Source organism: Monodon monoceros, unplaced genomic scaffold (genome assembly GCF_005190385.1).
Source record: "Monodon monoceros isolate NGI ecotype Baffin Bay Population unplaced genomic scaffold, NGI_Narwhal_1 Super_Scaffold_5, whole genome shotgun sequence".
Taxonomy (NCBI): Eukaryota; Metazoa; Chordata; class Mammalia; order Artiodactyla; family Monodontidae; genus Monodon; species Monodon monoceros.
The window spans coordinates 59,844,364-59,868,734 of NW_021703782.1; the positions used below are offsets into that span (position 1 = coordinate 59,844,364).

Here is a 24,371-nt window from a genome sequence, read left to right on the forward strand (position 1 = left end):
TGGCTATTTAAATTGTAAATTTAATTAAATTGCATTGAAATTTACTTCCTCAGTCACACTAGGTACATTTCAAGTGCACCTTAACCCATGTGGCTAGTAGTTACCATACTGGGTAACACATAAGTAGAGAGTTTCCGTCATTGCAGAAAGCTCTCCATGGTAGTGCTATTCTAGAGTGCCACGTTCAGGTGGGCAAATAAAGGAGGTGCTATTTGATTATGATGGTCAGAGGAATGTTTTCCAACTTGCAAAGTCAGCCATAGTTATAACAGTACTTTCAAACAGCTAAAAGTACCTCCTGCCCCAGTGTCATCAAAGTGGATCTGGTAGCAATCCATCTGCAATATGGGCCATCTCACTGATCTCTAGAGTTGATCTGGGTGCTTTACCTTGGAGGAAGGTGCCTTCTGCTATTCCTCTCTCACGGACATGCAGCCTTTTTTCAGCTGAGCATTTAATCAACAAAGATGATCTAGCGTGACAGTGGAAACAGCATAATGAGGTTGTGACTGAAAGTTATTATCAAAATGCCTGGATTCATATCCCACCACTGTACTGTAGTTTCTGTGTAACCTTGAGCAAGATCGTTAACCTCCCTAAGTCACAACATGTGTCTAATAGAATGTTTATGAGAATTGAGCAAGGTAATGTATGTTAGGCATTTAACACAGTGCCTGGCACGTGATATGTCCTTGATTAGTATAAACCACAGAGATGGGAAAATGTGAAATACTCTCTTTGGGGGTATGTGAACGTCCCCCAAGTTCCACATGGTCCTGAAACATCTCACTATCAACATAGAGCATCCTTTGGCCTGTGGAACACCTTCTACCGCTCAGCCAACTGACTGTTCAATCAATTGCTTGTTATATACCCATAGTAATTTAATGTCATTCCTGTAAATATGTTAAAGTCCTCATTAGATCTGCTATGCAAGTAACAAATTTTCATGAGATCATGAGATTTAGATATTTACCTAGACTTTTTCTTTGTCGTTAGCTTTGCTATCTTTCAATATAACCCAGTTTGTTCAGGGTTTCAGCAGGAAAAAAATGGTATATCCAAAAGGGAGGATAATTGAATAGAGTTTAAGAAGCGTCTGTTTTTAAACGTGTGAAAAGAGTTAAGAAAACCAAGGAGGAATGGTACAGCACCCCAGGACTAGCAAAATAGTGGGAAGCCTGCCCATCCCTAGGTCTGAAGGGGAAAGAAGTGATTATGGCATCAGATCTTCTCCTTCCTCCAGAACTGTGGCCTTATGAAGGAGAGGGCAGAGGTTGTGAGGGAATTAATAGTTTGACTACTTTCTTCCATCCTTCAGTCTCCTACCAGTGCCTTTCATTGGCCAAACCCAACTGGAAGCCAAAGGGCAAGAGAGGCAGTTAATGTAATCTATTCAGTTTAGTCTTCCTGGGCACAGAGCAGAATGGAGAAGGCCGGAAAGTACATTTTGAAGGACAAATGGAGATTTTTCTGGATAGCCCTTTTACAGAAATTCAAATTCTGAAGAGTTGCTTGTATCCGATAAGTTTATTAGCTATGTATTTGCTAATAAAGTCTTTGAGTGTTCTTATTTCACCTCAGAATTACCCACTCCTATTTCACCTCTAAAATAAAGGTTAAAAGAGTGAATCTTAATGACAGTGCTCTGAAAAGCATGTTTTTTAATCCAGTTTAAAAAGTGGGACTGGATAGTGTGGTTTTCCAAGTAAAAGGAAAAAATATTTTATTTGCTTAGTTTGTAGTTGACTGTCGTACAGAGAATAAGAAATGAAAATCAACATTTTTCCTACTTGTCTCGACTAAATCATTTCTTGCTATGGATTAGTAGCTACTTGCAAGACTGGTTTAATTAATGGTACACTCAGATGTCGAAAAATGTGGGAGTTTGTTTTAGCCTTGACCTCAGCCTACTCAAAAGGAAAGTAATACTTGGTTTAGAGGTTTAAATGCTGTAATTTACAAGTAAGCTCTCTCACCAAATGAATTTGAAATAAGTATCAGAGGGAAGCATTTAAAATTTGGCAAGGGAATAAAGATTTGAAGATTGCAGTGGTTTCTTTTACCGGAGGGGGAAAAAAAAAATCCCAACTTAATTGGATTTCTTTACAGGTTGCAGCTGTAAGTGCCTTTGCCCAGACTCTGCGAAGATACACGTCGCTCAATCACCTGGCCCAGGCAGCTCGTGCAGTGCTTCAGAACACTTCTCAGATCAACCAGATGCTCAATGACCTCAACCGTGTCGACTTTGCCAATGTCCAGGTACTCTGTTTTCTTTCAAAACGTGTCTTTTAATGAAAAGTATCCAATTTTTTTCTTCTTAATTAGGATCATCATATTTCTTTTCAAAGTTACATCAATTCACAGGCACATCTAGATTCACAATATCCTGAAAGAGGAGAGTTTTACTCAGCTATGGCTTTACTCCTCTGTTTTGCGGTTAAAGTCTGCTAATATTTATAGTGCTAGACAGCAACATATGTCACCAGGGTTTGCTGAATGATTAATAGAGTAATGATGACCACAGTCAGTGAAGTTTGGTAGGCAGGAGATGAAACGCTTTCATCTACTAGCTGTGGGGTCTTGGGCAAGTTCCTTAACTCTTCTGAGCTTTACTTTCTCCATTTTATAACACATATCTTAGATTACTGTTTACGTATTTAGTAATATGTAAAGCCCATAGCACCGTGACACGCACACGAGAAATTTGTTTTCAAAAGTGCCCCACCTTGGTTCGTGCCCTGGTCCGGGAGGATCCCACGTGCCGCGGAGCGGCTGGGCCCATGAGCCGTGGCTGCTGGGCCTGTGCGTCCGGAGCCTGTGCTCCGCAGCGGGAGAGGCCACAACAGTGAGAGGCCCGCATACTGTAAAAAAAAAAAAAAAAAAAAAAGGGGGGCCCCACCTTGAAACTCTATTTCAGAGTTTACTATAGGTACCTGGTAAATACTTGTTATTTGAAAAGAATTAGGTGTAACATATCTGACTCTTTTGATCATCCAAATGAAAGAATAATTTTTTAACCTAGTGACGAAACTACTCACTTGTACATCAAAGTACACGTAAAAAATAGCTACTTTAGGAATATTATTATGGAATCCCAACAAGTATTTTATTTCAGATACTAAAATAATGACGCTAATTGTTACCAATGAAAAAAAAAACAGTCCATGGCTCACTCAAAGCAAAAGCAACAAAAGATGTATAAATATTGAACATAATCAAAATTTTAAACTTCTGTGCTTCAAAAGAGACCATCAAGAAAATGAAACGACAACTTATAGTATTGAAAAAATGTTTGCAAATCATATATCTGATAAAAATTTATATCTAGACTATATAAAAAGAAGTATTATAACCCAACAATGAAAAGACAACCTCGTTTAAAAAATGGGCATAGATCTAAATAGATATTTCTCCAAAGAAGATATACAGATGTCCAATAAAGTACCAGAAAACTCATTCAGCAGCCACCAGGAAAATACAGATTAAAACCACACTGAGGGGCTTCCCTGGTGGCGCAGTGGTTAAGAATCCACCTGCCAGTACAGGGGGCACAGGTTCGAGCCCTGGTCCAGGAAGATCCCACATGCCACACAGCAGCTAAGCCCGTGCGCCACAACTACTGAGCCTGTTCTGTAGAGCCCGCGAGCCACAACTACTGAAGCCTGTGAGCCTAGAGCCTCTGCTCTCAACAAGAGAAGCCACCGCAATGAGAAGCCCGCGCACTGCAACGAAGAGTAGCCCCCGCTCACTGCAACTAGTGAAAGCCCATGCACAGCAACGAAGACCCAAGGCAGCCAATAAATAAATAAATTAATTAATTAAATCTATAAAAAACCCCGAGATACCACTTCACACACACTAAAATGGGTATTATCAAAAAATAAAATGGGTATTATCAAAAAGACAAATAATAGGGCTTCCCTGGTGGCACAGTGGTTGAGAGTCCGCCTGCCGATGCAGGGGACATGGGTTCGTGCCCCGGTCCAGGAAGATTCCACGTTCCGCAAAGCGGCTGGGCCCATGAGCCATGGCCGCTGAGCCTGCGCGTCCGGAGACTGTGCTCTGCAGCGGGAGAGGCCACAACAGTGAGAGGCCCGCGTACCGCAAAAAAAAAAAAAAAAAAAAAAGACAAATAGTAACAAGTGTTGGTGAGGGTGTGCAGAAATTGGAACCCTTATACACTAATGATTGGAATGCAAAGTGCTGCAGCCACTCTGGAAAACAGTATGGCAGTTCCTCAAAAGGTTAAACCTAGAGTTACCATATGATTTGGCAGTTTCACTGCTAGGTACATACCAAGAAAAATGAAAACATGTCCAGCTAAAAACTTGTTCATGCGTGTTCCAGCAGCGTTATTCATATTAGCCACATAAAAGTGGAAACAACTCAAATGTCCGTTAACTGATGACTATGTGAACAAAATGTGATATTCCACACAATGGAATATTATCGGGCAATAAAAAGATGACGTTCTGATACATGCCACAACAGAGATGAACGTTATGTTAAGCGAAAGAAACCAGATACAAAGGACCGTACATTGCATGATTCCATTTATATGAAATGTGCAGAACAAATACATGTATAGAGACAAAAAGTAAATTAGTAGTTGCCTAGGTCCTGTAGACTGGTGGGATTGGGAGGTGATAGATAAGGAGTAGTATGGGGTTTCTTCTTGGAGAAATGAATACATTCTAAAATTGATTGTGATGATAGAGGCACTACTCTGTGAATATACTGAAAGAAGCCATTGAATTATATACTTTAAATGAATGAATTGTTCGCTCTGTGAATTATGTCTCAGTAAAACTGTTTTAAAAAACAATATCGTTGCTTAAAGATAAACTAATTATTACTCCATTTCCTACAAAGTTTAATTAATCTACAATTCTGGACTAGTTTTATCATTTAAAAATATATCAAAAAGTAATATTTGGGTTTGATTTATTTTAGGGTGTCGTTAATTAGTTAAGTTCATTCTGACTTTCATGAATTGGGTTTAAACTTCTAATGTGTATAGTTTTTCTTAGATCTACATAAATATTTTTATATATACAAGCACACATACACACACACACATGCAAATATGTAAGCTCCACAAGAACAAACTGTCTCACGTTTACAAATCCATTAACTTTACATATTTCAGTGGAATTTACATTAACTGATTTTAGTGGGAATATTGAGTTCATATATTTTTGCCTTAAAATGTATACTGTTAACGTTTTTTTCAAATCTTCATTCAGAAAAGATATGTTTAAAAGTACTTTAAGAAGAGTAGAAATGGTAAGGCAACTTCTAGTTTCAAAAAGTAATTTAAGTTTAATAACCGAAAATATATTTAAGAATTATTCCTAATAATATCTGAGAAAGATTTAAAATTTTCTGTTTTAACATTATTTTCATTCGTATAGTTGTGTGCCTGAACCCTATGAAGTATGTATAGAAATGAGTTCTTCCTGGTTATAAACGCCAGCCTTGGCAACATTATTGCATATAAATGGTCAGTTATACATCTATACTACTACTCATCCCCCACTCACCGACTTTGAGGTTACCTTTTCCCTTCCTTTATTCTCAGCTACCAAGTTTTTCTGGGTCCACATGACAGTTATTAGTGCTGAAACCTGTGTGCTTAAGTATCTGTCCTCCAAGACCTCCTTCCTTTCGTTAGAGGACCATGAGCGCAGTGGTGTGCCCTCCATTTCCCCCTACATTTTACCTCTCACAACTCTGTTCATTTTCATATGTAATCTCTTTCTCAGGTTAGCATATTTTATCTTTAACTCCTTTCTTTCCTCTTCTGTTCCACATTTTACCTGGTTTTCACTCTCCTGCCTCCCATTCCACCTTCATCACCCTCTCCTGTTCATTTGGAAGTCCCTGCCCCTACAAGATTAACCTCAGTTAAGACTGACACCCTAAGGCATATAGGGTGATGCTCTTGTAATAAGGGAACTTTAATTTAAAACAATGAAATCACATGTAAGTGTCAATATTTTAATGCTCTAAGAGCTTATGTTTCTTTCAGGATATCCATAAATCTCTTTCATTACTTCATTCTTCTCTAATTAAATCTTTAACTCATGCATTCAGGATAATTTTCCTATTGCCGTATAATTGGTTTTCTGTTTTAATTAACTGATAGCGTTACAATAGTATTGCTTTAGAATTGTTTTGTGTAAATGGATAGTTTTCCAAATACAGTATGGGCTAAATAAATATACTTGGGTTGGTTGACCTGATAACCTAACTTTTGCATATACTTGTGTTTCTGTATTTAAAAGACATTCTGATTTTGAAGCTACTGACTCCTTATCATCTTGGAGATAATTTATTTCCAACTTAATAATATCTTTAATTTTCATCCTTACCTTTTTCCACTATAGAACTGAAATATCCAAACTCCTTCACAGGAATATACTTCACAGGAGTAATTACAGTGTACTCTATTGTTAGTATATTTTCAATCTTAAGAGTAGTAAAATGAAATATAATATAGTTTGAAAAGTCAGAATAATGTCCTATGGCTTTATTTCTCTAAGTTTAGTTTTAGATTATCATTATCTCTTGGCAAGAACTAACTTCCTAGGAAGCAGTGAGTTTGAATTTATGTTAAGAAATGAAATTAAATTCTTCCAAGGATACCAGTAAGTTCCTCCTGCCTCTTACCAATGCACAAAAAAATCTTCCACAGTGGGTATAGAGTTTCAGTTTTGCAAGATGAAAAAGAGACCTATTGCACAGTAATGAGCATATAGTAAACACTCCTATACTGTACACTTCAAAATGGTTAAGATGATAAGTTTTATGTTATGTGTTTTTTACCATACCACAATAAAAAAAATGCTTAGCCATTAATGAAAAAACGAAAACAACCTCCCCTATCCTTTCTTGAGACATAAATTCTTCCCTGGGTGCTCTTCTGGACTCCTAAATTGATATAAAAGTTCTGGGAGTCATTTAACAGTGTATTTTGAAAAACCTATTACATAGAAAAAAGTACAAAAGTAAGCAAAGGTGTAGTTACTAGATTGCTAATTCCAGCATTCTTCCTAATAGTAAGAAATTGGAATGACCATAAATGTGTAACTATATGGAATTGGTTTTGTAAATAATGGAATATTTATGAATTGAAGCAAATTCAGTCACTGAACAATAAATATAGCTCCTCATTTGCCTATATGGAAAGTCATTTATCATATATATTGAAGTGAAACTAAGCAAAATATCAAGTAAAATGTATAATATGATCCTCTTTTAAAATAACATGTACATAAGCATACATGCATATGTATATACTACATGTGAACAGCTTGAAAGTTATTAGCATGTTGTAGTTATCTCTTAATGTTGGCATTTTAGATATTCTTAATATTTTGTTCCTTTTTGTTTATTTGTATTTTCAATTTTTAATAATCATTGTGGTGTACTTAAAATACTTAAAAGTGATATTTAGGAGGTAAAATCGGAAAGACTATTACTAATTAGATAAGAGAAAGAAGGATAGTAGATGGTATCGTCAGCTGGGAATGTAGAAGAAACCCTAGGTTTCCCTGAAGAAATAAAATGAATTGAGTTTGGGCATTTTATATTTGAAGTACCTCCCAGTTGAAATGTCTCTTAAATAAGGTAAAGTCTGTAGGGCCAGGAGAGGTGCTGGAACCAGAGGGTGGAGATTAGGGGTTTATTTAGTTGAAATGGTTGATTTGAATAAATGTGTCCTCTGAGAACAGGTAGATTGAAAGCTGTAGACACTTTTCAGAAAAATACATACATATTCACAATGTTTTAGACATAGAATCAGGACCTTCACAGACACCCCTCCACAGAAATCTATTGTGAAAATATTATCTGGACACAGTGAACCCAGTTTAAAAATTCTTGTCACATTTCATTTCTCTAATGTTATGCTTGGGGAAAATGAGGCCCACGCAGATTAAATGAATTGCTTGAAGTCAGTTTAGCTGATTCAGGCCCTATGTTATCATCCATGTCCTTACTCAAATATTATATTACCAAATAATTGTATTCTGACCTTAAGAGTATAGTATTTTTTTAATGTTAAAATACAACATAGCACTAGAAACATTGTAAAACTTATGGCAGCCATTGAAAATTAACTTTAGAAGTTCCTGTTTTCATTGCTGTTACCAAACATGAAACTTTCCTGTCAGAACCAGAAGGAAAACTATAGTGATCAAATTTCTTGGCAGGTAGCCTTCCTACATTTTCTCAAAAGTATTTTTGTTGTTGTTGTTGTTGTTTTTGGTTCTGTGAATTAATTTGCATTCATAGCCTTGCCTCTGTAGCCCTTGAGACTTCAGTTTCTTATCCATAAAACTCATATAGCATATACTTCTACCTTGTATCATTCATTGTTTGCTTTTGTTTTAATCCTGAGGGACCACTTTTGGCCAATTGAATCTATTTATCCATCTGACTTACGCTAAATCTTTTCAAATGAATTGGCTTTAAAGTTTTATCTGATTGGGAGAAAAAAGAGAGGGAGTAAAAACTAAAGAAAGACGCCTCATACTGTAGGTTCAGGCTCCTGTTTTTCCTAAGTAATCATATATTTTAGTCTTTCACACAGACTAGTTAATGTAGAAAAACCAAGTCATACTTTTATGTCACATCACTTTTTCATGCACAAAGGCGATGTTAGTTTCCTTAATAACTGACAAGTAGTCCTTCATTTTCTTAATTCATTTAACTGTTTTACGCTTTCAATATAATTTGCCATTTATGCCTATGGTTTGTGTGCTGACACTCAATGAAAAGGTGCTGAGTTGAACTTTTTCTTTGCTTTCTGTGTACTGTCCCAGGAGCAGGCTTCCTGGGTATGTCAGTGTGATGACAACATGGTTCAGAGACTAGAAACAGACTTCAAGATGACTCTTCAGCAGCAGAGCACCCTGGAGCAGTGGGCTGCATGGCTTGACAATGTGATGATGCAAGCACTGAAACCCTATGAAGGAAGACCCAGTTTTCCTAAAGCTGCCAGGCAGTTTCTGCTAAAATGGTCTTTCTACAGGTATCGTCTCAATTTTTCCTATTCTGCAATTATGTATGTACATGCTTCTCAGAAAAAAAGCAAAGAAAGGAAGACTTTAGTTTGCAGAAACTCCGTGTTGTGATTATCTTCAACCCAACTCATGACTATAGCATCATGGAATTGTACCAGGAAGCTTATGGAAATAAAATTCCTGCTAGGAAAAGAAAGGCTCTTATTCAAAGCCCTAGAAGTTCTCAGATGGGAACATCTGAGATCCCAGTCTAGATAAGATGTTTAGCAACAGTCAGAAAAGGACTACAGTCCTCCTTCTGGCAAACGTGTATTATTTAGTCTTCTTTCTTGAGCCCTTACCACCACTCTTCTTCTTCTCTAGTTCAGGGATTCTCAAACTGTGGTTCGCTAGACCAGTAGCATCACTATTGCTTGGAAACACATTAGAAATGCATATTTTCAGACCCCTCCCCAAAATGTACCTGAATCAGAAACTGCAGAGGGGAGGCCCAGCAATCTGTGCTTTTTAAAGTATCGTCCAGGCAGTTCAGATGCATACTCAGAACCACCTAGTTAATTTCTTGATTTGATCAATTACAATTGTTTTCAAACCTAGCTGCACCTCAGAATTAGTGGAAAGAAGAACAAAACAAAACTAGGTATCTCCCAAAAACTACTGAATCAAAATCGTGGTGGTTAGAAAGTAGTGATTAGGAGTAGGGATAATCAGAAATTTTTTTTTCAAAAAGCTTACTCCTGGTGATTCTAATGCATAGCCAGTTTAGTATCGAATAATCTAGTAATACAAAATGAATCACTTTTTGACTAAAAGGATATATATATATATATATATATATATATATATATATATATATATATATGTAAATGTATGTTTTTCTAGACATAGAAGAACCCCAGCAGAGAAAGATTACTTGATATATAATATCAAATGTTGGGGTGAACCATTGACCATAGGTCTACACCAGGGGTTAAAAAACAGAACCTGTGTGAGTTGGCATATATACTATATATATGACATAGGATGGAATTGACAGAGTTCCATTTCTTAAGCTAAGTTACATAAGTCATATTTTTGACCCCGGAATTTATTCTTGTGATGGGAGTTCATTTCTTTGCTTCTTTAGATAATGGTGGCCTCACTGGCTCGGGCCGAAAAGCCATGTCTACTTTGAGGTTTAGGCAGTCCCTAATTTAGTTCCTGTGCAACCATGCGCATATCAAAGTAGTGACTACAGGACATACCACTGACTGTGGCTATGAGTACCCTATGGTCATCATCTGGACCTCAGTGGTGAGTCCAAAGCAGTTGTGAGGAGAGAAGGTATAGAAAGAAGTAGCAGAGTTTAGAGACTAGTAGGAATTCTGAACCCTGTAAGCCCAAATTACAGGATTTCCATCTTGTTTTGACCACCTTGATAAAGATGGAACCAGAGATCTTTTAATTATGATGGTAGTTGCTTGGTTTTTATTGTGACTTCTTTCTTTCTCAACTGATTTGGTCCAATTCTTATTTCTTAAACTGAAGTAGAGGTGTAGATTCACTGTATATGTTTAATTAGGAGTTAAATTATCCTTACATCCTGAAAACCGTTTTCTAGTGTCTAGCCCAGGGTTAAATGCAGTGAAAGAAAGTCTACCAGTTTTGTGTTGTTGTTTTGTTTTTGTTTTGGGGATGGAATAATTCCACGGTTCTGTCTCTCATATATTTAGTGCTTTTAGTCCATATGATTTGAAAAGCACCTTATTATGGTGCTGTCTAACTCTGTGACCCACTGATATGCTTCATTAAAGCCAGTCCTAGGTTTAGATCTGGGTGTCAGTGAGCAATGTGTTGATGATATGAGTTTTCCTTTGATATATGGGGAAGATTTGGAAAACATTATCACAGTATTCTCAAAGTAGATGTAGAAATAGTAGTATTAATAGTAGAATTCAAAATTTTAATTTGGGAACATTTCTTAAGAAGATTTCAGATATTTTCCCATTTGCTTGCAAGTTGATTTCATCCATTTTTTTTCCTCAGAAAATCATATAGATGGTATATGTGCTTCATGAATGATGAAACAGAAGTTATACTAGCTGTTGTTCCAAAACCTATATGACCAAAAGCAGAGTGCATCCTCTATATCAGGAAAAAGCAAGGTTTTTTTTTTTCTTCTTACTGCTTTCTTATGTCATTACATCAGACTTGCCCTTACTCCTTCCTGAGGACTTTTTTTTCTATGTTTAGTTGATATCATTTTAGAAATACACTCCCGGAGCCTTTGTCTCCACAGAGATTTGTTGCAGGTATCTTGACAGAAAATTACTTACTTGTATTTCTTGTTCTCTGCAGATATACAAACCCAGTAGATCATCACTTGCCTGCCCTCTGTCCTCCCTCAGTTGGGGATAGTTGGCTTGTTATTGTTAGGCACTATTATGGTTATTATTTTCATTTCAAGAAGTCTTGAAGGCGTATACTTCAGGGCCACAGAAGGAAAGGCATATTCAGACAGATGCATACCTCCTGCTGGTAGGCGAAGTCAATAACTTAGAAACTTAAGAGCCTCTAAAATCTGACCTGTTTTTTACCGAGGCATAAGAACATATTGAGTAATGAAAACTGCATTCACAAACAGAAGCAGAATTACAGAGTATTTTTTTTAATGTTCTTGGCTTTTTTAATAAGATTTGGCAAAAAAAAAAAAAAAGAATTTGGCAGTCACATATGTCAACCCTTCATTTTCTGAAGTTGATTAATCTCATAATTTCTAAAATTCTGTGTATATATTTATATGCATACAAATAAAGAAATGGACTGGCAGAGAATCATGATAGCAGCAGTTGACATGTTGCTGCAAACACCCTCTGCTCCAAACGGGGGTCTCTCCTTGCCTAACCTGGCTTTGAATGACTACTGCTGGCTCCCTGAGAGGTGGAAAAAATATCACCACCTTTCTTGGGCAGAAATGTAGAAGTTAAGTGGGCCATTTCTCAGCTTGTGTGTTTTGTGGATAACGGAACACAGAATTCCTCAGGGTCACCCTGAGGGTCAACCAAGTATCCCATTTTTAAAAATGAAATTTATAGCTTCGATACAGTGACTTGAAAGGGGGCACAGAGAACCTAGTTTGCCTACAATTGAACAATATATAAATCTTCCAAAAAGTAATACTCTCAGAATCAGCTATAAGCACTGTTTGAGAAGAGAGTTCACGGTAGGGGGGAGGGGGTGGTCACAGGTGCGACGTTCTCATCTTTCTTCTTTGGAAGGGTGTGATGTATCCCCAAATACATAAAGAGGTGGATTGAGTATCATGTGTTTGGGGACATGTTTCATTTTCCACACCATGAGTTATAAAGATAAATACACAAAGGTATTTCTCATCCATTATAAAATAATTAACATTTATAACTCTGATTTTAAAAGGAGTTGAATTCATGGTAACTTAGCAACATGAAATTCAGTGGAGTCAATTTTGCAACATATCTTACAGAAGTCTGAATCAGACAATAGGTTTCCAATTAAACTGTTAATTGTGTCATTTGATACTTGGCTTGTAGGGCAGAAGCCCAACACAGAGAGCATGAAGCAGACATAGCATTAATAATATAATTCAACTGATTCTTTTCTAAACATATGACAATAATTTCTTAGCATGCTTATCAGTATTTTTAAAAATAACTAGGTATTATAACTGAAGGTCAGCACCCTTTTTTTAAAAAAATTTTCCAACAGAATTTACTATTACATGTGTACTTTATGCTGAAATACGGTGATTGCCCAGCTGTCAAATAGAATCCAAAAGCCTTAGCATGGCCTATAAGACCCTACATGGTCCAGCTGCTAGTGACCTCCAGGTCCCACCGTGTATTCTCTTTGCTCACGTCCTCCAGCCACACTAGCCTCTGGGCTGTCCTTGGAATAAAACAAACATAGTTCTGCCTCAGTCTCTGTATTTGCTCTCCTTTCTGCCAGGAAAGCTCACATGTTCACACGGCTCACTCCTTCACTTCAGTCTCGGTTCTGCTCAAGATATCACCTCCTCAAAAAGAGTTTTCCTGACACCCTAACTTAAAGTGCCGGCACCCATCACTCGCCAATCTCTTAACGTGACTTATTGTTTTTCATAGGGTTTAATCACTACCTAACTTTATACTTTATATCTACTCTGTTTTTATCAACTGTCTGTCCTACTAGAATGTGAGCTCTGTTGAAGCCAAATTTTTGTCTGACTTGCTCTAGAACAAGACCCTGGCACAGAGTAGGAACACAATAAATATCTATTGAATGAATGAATATGAATTCTCTTGGAATAAAAAAATTGACTTTGCATTTTGTTTAATAATATCAGAAAGCTACTCAGTATGAATATTCTTCTTAGTCATTTACATTATTTTAAGGGAAATATAAAGCCCTAAAAGTTGAATTTTGAAATATACATATAATTCATTCTATATCTGTGATATTTATCCCTGCAAAGATTTATTGACATTCAACCGGCCCACGATTCTCCTATGTTACAATGAATATCTTCTTTTTAAAATAAACAATTTTTGGATTATGAAATTAGTATATACTCACTTTAGAAAATCTGGGAAATACAAATACTATAAAAAGAATAAACTTAAATCATCCATAATTTTACTACCCAGAAATAACTACTGGTAAAATGTTTTCTTTCAGTGTTATATAAAATTGAGATCCAGTTGTTTATCAGGGTTTATTATCTGTATTTTTCCCTTAACATTTTTCATTTAACATTATACCTTAAGCATATCTTAAGAAACATACTTTTTAATGTCCTCACAATATTTCATTTTGTGTATGTCTCATACATAATTTAAACATCCCGTTTGTCTCTTATTCTTGAGCATTTAGGTGGTTTTTGGTCTTGTGATACAATTATAAAAAATACTGTAACGATTATCTTTGTATAAAGTTGCACATTTATCTTCAGATAAATTGAAATAAATTTGTACTTTTTAAGGTGACTAATACTATTTTAAAGAAGTGTGCTATCTCGATGCTTATAATAAAGTATTAAACATTCCCATTTATTTAGGGATAGGATTTTTTTAAGATTTATAGCGATAGTTTCTATGTTAAATGGGCTCATATTATACTTTTTAGTTCTTGCACTTAACATTATATCATTGACATCTTTCCAAGTTACTGCCTATATGTGTACTCTCCCTCATTTCTTTAAACTTTTATATAAATTTACATATATGAATGAACCATTTTTTTTTACTTAGTATCCTACAAATGGATATTTAGTGTTGCCCCCTATTTTCTCACCAGTATAAATATTGCTGCAATTAAAACTATCTTTGCTTATTTGTGTAAATTTCTAGAATTAGAACTGCTAGGTGATCACACCAGTCAGAATGGCCATCATCAAAAAATCTACAAACAGTAAATGCTGGAGAAGGTGTGGAGAAAAGGGAAGCCTCATACACTGTTGGTGGGAATGTAAATTGATACAGCCACTATGGCAAACAGTATGGAGGTTCCTTAAAGAAACTGAAAATAGAACTACCATATGACCCAGCAGTCCCACTACTGGGCATATACCCTGAGAAAACCATAATTCAAAAAAACACATGCACCCCAATGTTCACAGTAGCACTATTTACAATAGTCAGGACATGGAAGCAACCTAAGTGTCCATCGACAGAGGAATGGATAAAGAAGATGTGGTACACATATATATATATATATATATATATATATATATATATATATATACACACACACACACACACACACACACATATATATATATATACACAATGGAATATTACTCAGCCATAAAAAGGAATGAAATTGGATCATTTGTAGAGACGTGAATGGACCTAGAGAGTGTCCTAGAGATTGTTCATACAGAGTGAAGTGAGAAAGAGAAAAGCAAATACTGTATAATAACACATATATGTGGAATCTAGAAAAATGATATAGATGATCTTAGTTGCAAAGCAGAAATAGAGAAACAGACGTAGAGAACAAATGTATGGATACCAAGAGGGAAAGGGGTGGGGTGGGAGGAATTGGGAGACTGGGATTGACACATATACATTATTGATGCTATGTATAAAATGGATAACTGATGGGAACATGCTGTATAGCACAGGGAACTCACCTAGTGTACTGTGATAACCTAAATGGGAGGGAAGTCTAAAAGGGAGGGGATATCTGTACGTGTATGTCCCATTCGTTCTGTTGTTCAGTGAAGGCTAACACAGCTTTGTAAAGCAACGCTGCTCAGCCATAAAAAGGAACGAAATTGAATTATTTGTAATGAGGTGGATGGACCTAGAGGCTGTCATACAGAGTGAAGTAAGTCAGAAAGAGAAAAACAACATATGCTAACACATATATATGGAATCTAAAAAAAAAAAAAAGGTTCTGATGGACCTAGGGGCAGGACAAGAATAAAGACTCAGATGTAGAGAATGGACTTGAGGAGATGGGCAGGGGGGAAGGGTAAACTGGAACAAAGTGAGAGAGTAGCATTGACATGTATACACTACCAAAGGTAAAATGGATAGCTACTGGGAAGCACAGGGAGATCAGCTCTGTGCTTTGTGACCACCTAGAGGGGTGGGATAGGGAGGGTGGGAGGGAGACGCAAGAGGGAGGGGATATGGGGATATATGTATACATATAGCTGATTCACTTTGTTATAAACCAGAAACGAATACACCATTGTAAAGCAATTAAACTCCAATCAAGATGTTAAAAAAAAACGAAAACATTGTCAGAGAGAGAGATAGCCTGCTTGTATTTTGTAAAAACAACAACTAGAAAACACTACTAGGTGAAAGCATTTGTGCATTTTTAGTTTCGACATGTGTTGCCAAATTTCACTTCGTAAATGTTTTGTGAATTCATGCTTGTAGAAACAGCAAATGAGAGTTCTTTCCCCATACCCTCTCCAACACTGATCTTTTAATGTCTTATAGTATAATAGATGATATATGGTATCTTACCTTTAATTTACATTTCTTTTAATTTTGAATAAGATTAGTCATATTTTTGTATACTTGTTAGCCATTAGTCTTCTCCAGGCTGTATTTTAAATAGCTGCTGTCTTTCTTCAGCAAGAGATGTGTACTTAGGAGTGAATATTCCACCCCATATTATTTAATTTTTCAAAATTATTTACTTCACATGATCAAATTTGGATATATGTAAAAATGTTAGGCAACTTTTTATTGTTATTTTTATGTTGTTTTTGCTTTTGCTTTTTAAAGTAGAGGATTCTCTGCCTGTTAAAATTTGTTCCATAGGAAAATAAAGTTTAATTTCAATAGCTATTAAATTTATAATAATTATTTTTATGAATAGGTGATGTGTTACTGAGTTTTGGGAAAAGCATGCATCGAATTATAACAGAATTTTGTCATTATATCTTTGACATATAAGTGAAAGCGTTAATTTATTTTTAGTGATTCTCTTATAGAGTTCCAAACTTAAGGTATTCATTAAAGTATTTGACTCTAAGGAATGATTCACCAGTACTGCTTTTTATGATGATGAGTATATTATTAACTCCAACATATGGAATAGGATAGTAATAGGTAGTTTTGCTTAAGATTTCACGTACATTATCTCATTTGACTCTCAGGCTAATCTTGAACCTTTAAATGTTGAATGACATACTCACAATCAAGATCACATGGTGGTTAACATGGATCTAACTCCAAACCCATACTTTTTTTCTGTTTAGTAAATAGATCCACAGAATGAGAGACATCTGCCGTCATCCTATAGTAACACCTGTTCTTGCTGCCGTAGCCAAATGAGAGTCAGAAGCTCAGCTCCTCCTGTTTTGTGTATTAGGATCATAATCACTTATATTTGAGTCTTGTTCTATTCATTCATAAGTCTGTTTCACAACCTTTAACACATTTTGTCCTTGAAATCATCACGCAAATTAGGTAAGACCAAAAGTACTGCTTTCACTTTCACCCAAAAGGAAAAACACTCTCATGGAAATGATTTTTTTTTTGAGATTGATAGTGAATTAATGAAGAGCCAGGATCAGGATCCAGGGCTTTAGAGTTTTAGATGTACAAGGATGATCTGTCACTTGCCAAGTTGAATGTGTAGAATTTGATGTATTACTAGCCTCTATATAAATAAGGTTGAAAATGAAACAGAAATGTAGTCTTCTGTTTTTCCATCTGTCTGGCATTTTACAATTCTTCATTGCAAAATAAGGCCTAGGAATATCAGCCCATACATTTGTGAGATTCTATCTCCTCCTCCTATCAGAGAATATAATGCCTGTTTTAGTTTGCATAGGACAGAAATCTCTAGAAAAGGACACTAAATGAAAGTGAGGAGAAACACACACATACACACACACACACACACACACACACATACATCCTACCCTGATTCTAAGATAGAAATATTAAAGAGATTTGAAGTGCATGGACAAGCTTAATAATTGACATGTCTTCAATGAGGCCAAAATTTTATTTTGATTCACTTACATTTTGAGTATAATAGAGTGTATTGTTAGTATTTCATTAATAATATGATTCAGATTTTGGTATTTTATAAATTAAACATTCATATTTTTCAAAGTTATGCATTTCTTAATTGATTTTATTATGCTATTTCTAATGGAAAAATCACCTTAATTTAATTTAATGGAAATCAGTAAGGAACTAGAATCACTTAATAAACTTACCTTCCAACAGAACTTTCAGGGATCCCTGTACATAACCACCTACATTCTACATTGCCACATTTGGGAGCATTGCTTAGTGTGTGTGTGTGTGTGTGTGTGTGTGTGTGTGTGTGTATATATGTATGTGTATATATATATATATATACATACATATATACACACTTTTTTAAAGATAAATTTATTTATTTATTTTTGGCTGTGTTGGGTCTTCGTTGCTGTGCTTGGGCTTTCTCTAGTTGTGGTGAGCGGGGGCTACTCTTCGTTGCAGTGTGCGGACTCCACACTGCGGTGGCTTCTCATTGCGGAGCACGGGCTCTAGGTGCACGGTCTTCAGTAGTTGTGGCTCACAGGCTCTAGAGCGCAGGCTCAGTAGTTGTGGCTCACGGGCTTAGTTGCTCCGAGGCATGTGGGATCTTCCTGGACCAGGGACAGAACCCATGTCCCCTGCATTGGCAGGCGGATTCCTTACCACTGCCCCACCAGGGAAGTCCCTGCTTAGTATATTTTGTAAACTTGGTCAAATACATCTTTTTCTCACAGCGTACCCCAGAGGTCGTTATCATTGAGAGATACTGACACAGTGTTTACGCGTCATCAATAAGACCTTCACTTTGAGTTGCTTTTTCTTATGGTGATGATTTGCCAGCCTTCCAAAAATATTTTTTATTCAATTCTGACCCCTTTGTGAATTTAATAGAATCAAAAGACTTGCCTATGACAGTAAAATGGTTTTTCCCAGTTAATACTTGTCTAGCTCTAATAAGGATCTAGTCAAGTTTCAGTGAAGGTGACCTATTTACCACTCTGTTTGAAAGAGTTGAGCCAACTGCTTTCAGTAGTGAAATTATTCCATGGCAGGTTGTGTGCTGTACCAATCTTTTAGACCTCTAACTTCTTTTAAGAGGAAAATTAGATTGAACTCTAATCCTGCTCACTAACAATGGCTGCATATGTGTCTTTTCTCTTGGAACAGCTCAATGGTTATTCGGGACTTAACCCTACGCAGTGCTGCTAGCTTTGGCTCCTTCCACCTGATCCGTCTGCTCTACGACGAGTATATGTTCTACTTAGTAGAGCATCGTGTTGCTCAGGCAACAGGAGAGACACCCATAGCGGTCATGGGTGAGGTAAGAGAGGCTAAAAGAGCGAAGACCCACAGGGCTTTCTAAAAAGATCTGAATTTTATTTTAATCTAAATGTATTAATCGTCGAAGCAACGGTTCCTAACCAATGAGTCTTGGACCCCAGAGGGCCTGTGTGGTTATTTCAGGGGGTCCTTAAATCCCTCTGTTCATACATATTTTCTTAGTCAAAGGTTCTAAAACTGTCGATTATATCATGTGAAAGTACATGGAATATTTAAATATGCTATAAAGGTGTCTATGCAAAAGAAAATCTTGAGAATCACTGAACTTTAAAAAATCCTTAATATTACTCAGCCATAAAAGAGAATGAAATAATGCCATTTGCAGCAACAGGGATGCACCTAGAAATTATCATACCAAGTGAAGTTAAGTCAGAGAAAGACAGATATTATATGATATCACTTATATGTGGAATCTAAAAAAAATAGTACAAATGAATTTATTTACAAAACAGAAACAGACTCACAGACATAGAAAACAAACTTATGGTTACCAAAGGGAAAGCAGGGGTGGGATAAATTGGGGGGTATGGGATTAACAGATGCACACTACCACATATAAAATAGATAAGCAACAAGGTTTTACTGTATATAGCACAGAGAACTTGATCCAATATCTTGTAATAAACTGTATGGAAAAGAAATGAAAAAAAGTTTATAGATATATACATATATAAATATATGTATAACCGAATCACTTTGTTGTATACCTGAAACTAACACAATATTGTAAATTCGCTATACTTCAATTTAAAAAAAATCCTTATTGACTGGAAAATAAGAAAGATTGATGCTTCTGATAAGGCTAAGGGCTAGGAACTCAGAGGAAAAAGTTAAATATGTATTTTGTAGACTCTTTTTCCAAGTGCCCAAGAACACAATGAAGGATAATAACAATGATGATGAAACTAATAGCTACCATTTTGGGGGCACTTACTACGTCCCTTATGTATAATAAAGCATTTAACACATACAACAACTCTTTGAGATAGGTGCTACGTTATCCTGTTTACAGATGAGAATCTGAGGTTTAGGAAGAAAGCTAAGACACAGAGAGATTAAAGGGTTACATAGCTAGCAGACAGTGGAGACCTGTTTTGAATATTCAGTCTGATATTCATACCCATGCTCCTAATCACTAAAGGTGTAGGAAAAAAATTCTCTTCTTCTTAATTTCTGGATAGTGTCAAAATGTATTTTCAACATGTCGTAAAGCTAAAATGCTAAAGTTAATATACACAAGGGCTGGTTAATATAATGAGGGATAGATGCACATGCACAAACGATTCAGCCCTGGCTCACTTTGTTGTATTGAACTGGGTTTTGATTGAATCCAGATTTTGCTGGATTATGCCAGGTTAGGCAATGTTACATATTACTGCCCAAAGCAGTCAAGAAGACATGTTCACTTTTAAGCTATGTGTGTGTGCTTATTTAAATTAAAAAAGTAAAAATAAATATTAGATGATTTTCCTAGTTTAATAAATATGATGATAAAGGTATAAATTTAAAAATATATTAAAATACCTCAAGGACCTTTATAAGTATTCTAATATAAATAAAATACATGTGACTTTTATTCAGAAAGTTGGTTAAAATATTCTTCTTTCCCTCTTTAAAATCCCTTGCTGTATGCTGATCTATATGTGTTTGTATGTTTCTTAATGGTGATTGTGCCTAAATGATGCCAATTATGTGTATGTGAGATTAAGCAAGATTCATTTTAGCTTTTAAATTACAGGCAGGACCTCATCATTGACCAAAACAATCTGGACTTTTCTTAGATTTGAGTTCCCCTCAGTGCCTCTTTCCTTAGTTCTCTTATAGATGCCTGGTTGCAAAATGCCCAATTGGCAAGTAGATTAAATACGATAAAATTTTTTAACTCAGGGCTCAAAACTTCTGAAATAGACATGCCTTTTGGTATATTTAACACATTTGGCAACTACCTCATATGCTCCAGGACTTCTTTAACAGGATAACCAGGATAATGATAAACAGCGATTCTCATTAACACCATGTGGCTAATCCTGATGCGTGATCTCTGTTTCCCCTGCATCTCTAGGGAACAAAGCCTGTGGCCATGAGCCAGTGACACAGTGTGAAGACTTAGCAACCTCCTCATATGCTAATACAAGCAGTACTGGCTCACCAGTATTAAAATGGCCTTATATAGTCTATACTGCCAACTAATCATTGTAATGATTTAATTGACATTCTTTTTTACTATAGTAAACAATGTAAATGAATAAGACAGATTGCCACATGATTCAAAGATATAATATAAATAAAGTCTAGATCAGAAAGTAAGGTATAAATACCTTCTCTAAGATCAAAGATCTAAGCATACCTCTTGATTTCTTTGCTTACTATCTCCTTACCCAATTTATAGGAAAATCCTTTGAGCTGTCTATGCTCATCCATTATTCAGCCAAGGCCAAGTAAAGCTAATTTTACAGGCTTGATCTCCCCTTAAAACATTGATGCCTCGTAGACCAATTGGCCGTTATAGACCTGTTGGCCATGGTCATATTATCATGTCTAAAATTTCTTGATTCTTGGGAAAAGGAGAAGGAAATTCAAGGGAAAGGAAGGCTGTTTTCTCATGCATCTCTCACGTGTTATCCTAAGCCTACCCTAGAAATGAGATTGGAGGTAAAAAAGACTTTCATGTGTCAAGCCTCAGCTGCATTCTTAGCTCCGTAAATGACCTCCCTTTCCAAACCTCAAGTCCAGAAGTGCCTGTGTATATAATGGGAGCAACACCGCAGGCCAAAATCCATTGAAATCCATAAAAATCACCATTACCCTCAATTGCAGCAAGCGGTTTTCAATCATCAGTAACAACCACCACAAAAACAATAATAATTGTCACTATTTATTGAGAATTTATTATACCCTTAATGAAATTAAGCTCTTGATCTATCTACTAATGGTCCTTTCTCAGTAAATGGTACCCTCCCTGTAGATCATGTTGGATACGTGAGCATCATCTTTATGTATCTTTCTGTCTTGACCTGCATATCCAACCAGTTACTAAGTCTGCCCTTTCCCAAACTCCCCATAGTGCAGTCAGTATCATCTTATGAAAATGCAAACCTGATTGTGTTATCCACACTTAAAACCCTTTAGTGGCTTTTTCTTCTTCTACTTAAGGAAGAAGAGTCTTCCCTTGGTATAAGATCTGGCCCTGTCTCTCTGATCAACCTCACCCTCCCTCTTCCAGGTCCTTCTGCTGCAATCACAGTAGTCTTTTCTCTATTCTTATTCACCAAGCTTTTCTCATCATTGCACCACTGTGTAAACTGTGCGTTTACCTGGAGCCCTCTGCCTGACTCTCCTTGCCCATTCTAACTCCTTCATGTCTTAAATATCAGTTCCTCGAGGAGGCCCAGTTTCCCCCAGACTACGTTAGATGCTCCTTTTCTCTCTGATTTGTACTTTTACTTTTCATTCTAGAACCTACGTAATATTAATTGCGTGATTCTTTGTATGATTTGTGTTATCGAAGATTTAATGCCTGGAAATAATGGAGAACTTTAAGTCAGAAGAACTAAACTCTACTTATAGTTCTGTCATTTATGGTAGTATAATCTTGGGCAAATTGTGTTCACTTTTGTTGATTCTCAGACTTACCTCTAAAATTAATTTATTCATTTATTTAACAAATACTTCTTATGCATCTACTCTAGACCAAACATTATAATGTTTAGGATGTAGTGATGAACAAAATGGATTTTGATGCTGCATTCAAGGAACTTATATTTTAGTTGGGGATACATATTTGTTAAATGTTCATATAACTACATAGCTATAAATTCTGATAAGTGCTGTAAAGGAAAATTAAAGGGATATAGGAATACTTAAAGAATAATATTCACTTGTGAGTGAATATTATTTTTAATCTATTTTACAGACGATGAAATGAGACACAGAGCCAGTCACAGTCACACAGAGTCACACAGCTACTAGGTTGTAAGATCAGTTTCTGAAACCAAGCAGCCTGGCACCAAAGCCGTTGCTGTTTATCTACCATGCTTATTACCTGCTGCAGGATGGGGTGAGATTGGAATAAGAATAGTTCAGAAATCAGTAAAGGGACAGCTGAAAAATAGTCACAAACTTTATTGGACATTTGTTTTACCTTTATAGGTGCTGTATTTGGGAGAGGTGTCAGGCAGCTAAATAGATCCATAAGCAAAGGGAAAGGTTTCCCTTTCAAAGTAACTTAAGGATAATTAATACATCTTTTCACTAATGTGAATTCAATAAATGAGTTTTAAAATTAACATTATTTACATTATTTGAGCAGGCAAGAGAGACCAATACATCATGTTTTACATATAAACACAGTATACAAACATGCAAGTTTTATTTTTACATTCCCTGTAGCACTGACATTTCAGTTGTTGAAATGAAGGCTACCATGTAATGGAACCCCGAAATGAAACAGCATCACCACCATGAGTTTTCTTCTAAACGTCAGCCTGCTACTACATTAGTACTGAGCAGTAAGTTATTTAAAGCATCTGCATTTCCAAAGTTTCATTATTATTTTTATTTTTTGCCTAGATGATAAAAAGGAAACTATTTACTGCTAAGATTTATGCAGTTTTTTGAATTTTTATTTAAATATTGTAAATATGCCAATAGAGTTTCTGGCAGTGGTGAAATTTTTAAGAGTAGGAATAAAGTAAAATAAACAAGTTGCATCTGTTTGCTCACCTGTTAAATTTTTTAAAACATCATAAGGTTTTCTGTACAGCTCTGACAAGGAAAATTGAGCAGAACATATACTTTTATTTGGATTTTATGAGCAGTTGAAGGATATTTAGAAGTTAATGGCATACATGCTTTATTTCTTTAAAATATACGTAGTCTTAATATATTCACTGAATCTACAAATTTTTATTGCTTCATAAAATGATTTTCTGTGACAAACATTTTTATATTTAATGTGTTAAATATATTTAAATTGCCTTTATCATAATTTAATTATACTTAATATTATATCTTTGTAATCAACTTTTTGAAATAAAAATAGGAACCAAAAGCTGCTTTAATTGCTCAGCTGTGAATATCAATATTAAAAATATAATATTTTAGTAATATTTTTAGGGAAAAAAAATTGAGGAACTCTTAAGGGTTTACCATTAAAAGAAAAATGTCTTGGCTTCAGTAAAATTGATATACTCAAAGCGAAAGGGTAAAAAGCTCTTTAAAATTTAAAAACTGGAGAAGAGCAATAATAATTCACAGGCAAGCTTTTAGGATAAAAGTTGAGTGAAAAAGTTCCATTTGACGGAAGTACAACCATTGTAAATATGCATGGATGCTTAAGATAAAATCAAATTAATGAAAAATAGATTTCAGTGAGCATTATTCTAGTGCAACTAGGGAATACACTGAAAATGTACCTGTTGAATAATAGACTTGTTATAGAATATTTTAAAAGGGATGAATCATATCACAGTTGAAATCATTTGCAGGAAAAAAAAAAACATCT

General features: G+C 35.7%; 1 protein-coding gene across 10 annotated transcripts in view; it reads left to right on the plus strand.

The window, feature by feature from the left end:
* Nucleotides 1-24,371, plus strand: part of RFX3 (regulatory factor X3) — a 288,861-nt gene that overhangs the window by 247,768 nt on the left and 16,722 nt on the right. For 9 of the 10 annotated variants that reach the window (XM_029201564.1, XM_029201562.1, XM_029201568.1 and 6 more), the window contains 3 exons: nt 2,113-2,262; nt 8,832-9,040; nt 18,695-18,848. In XM_029201564.1, the coding sequence (XP_029057397.1) occupies nt 2,113-2,262; nt 8,832-9,040; nt 18,695-18,848 (513 nt within the window). The remainder of the gene's footprint in view (nt 1-2,112; nt 2,263-8,831; nt 9,041-18,694; nt 18,849-24,371) is intronic. The other variant, XM_029201572.1, reaches the window with a different exon arrangement.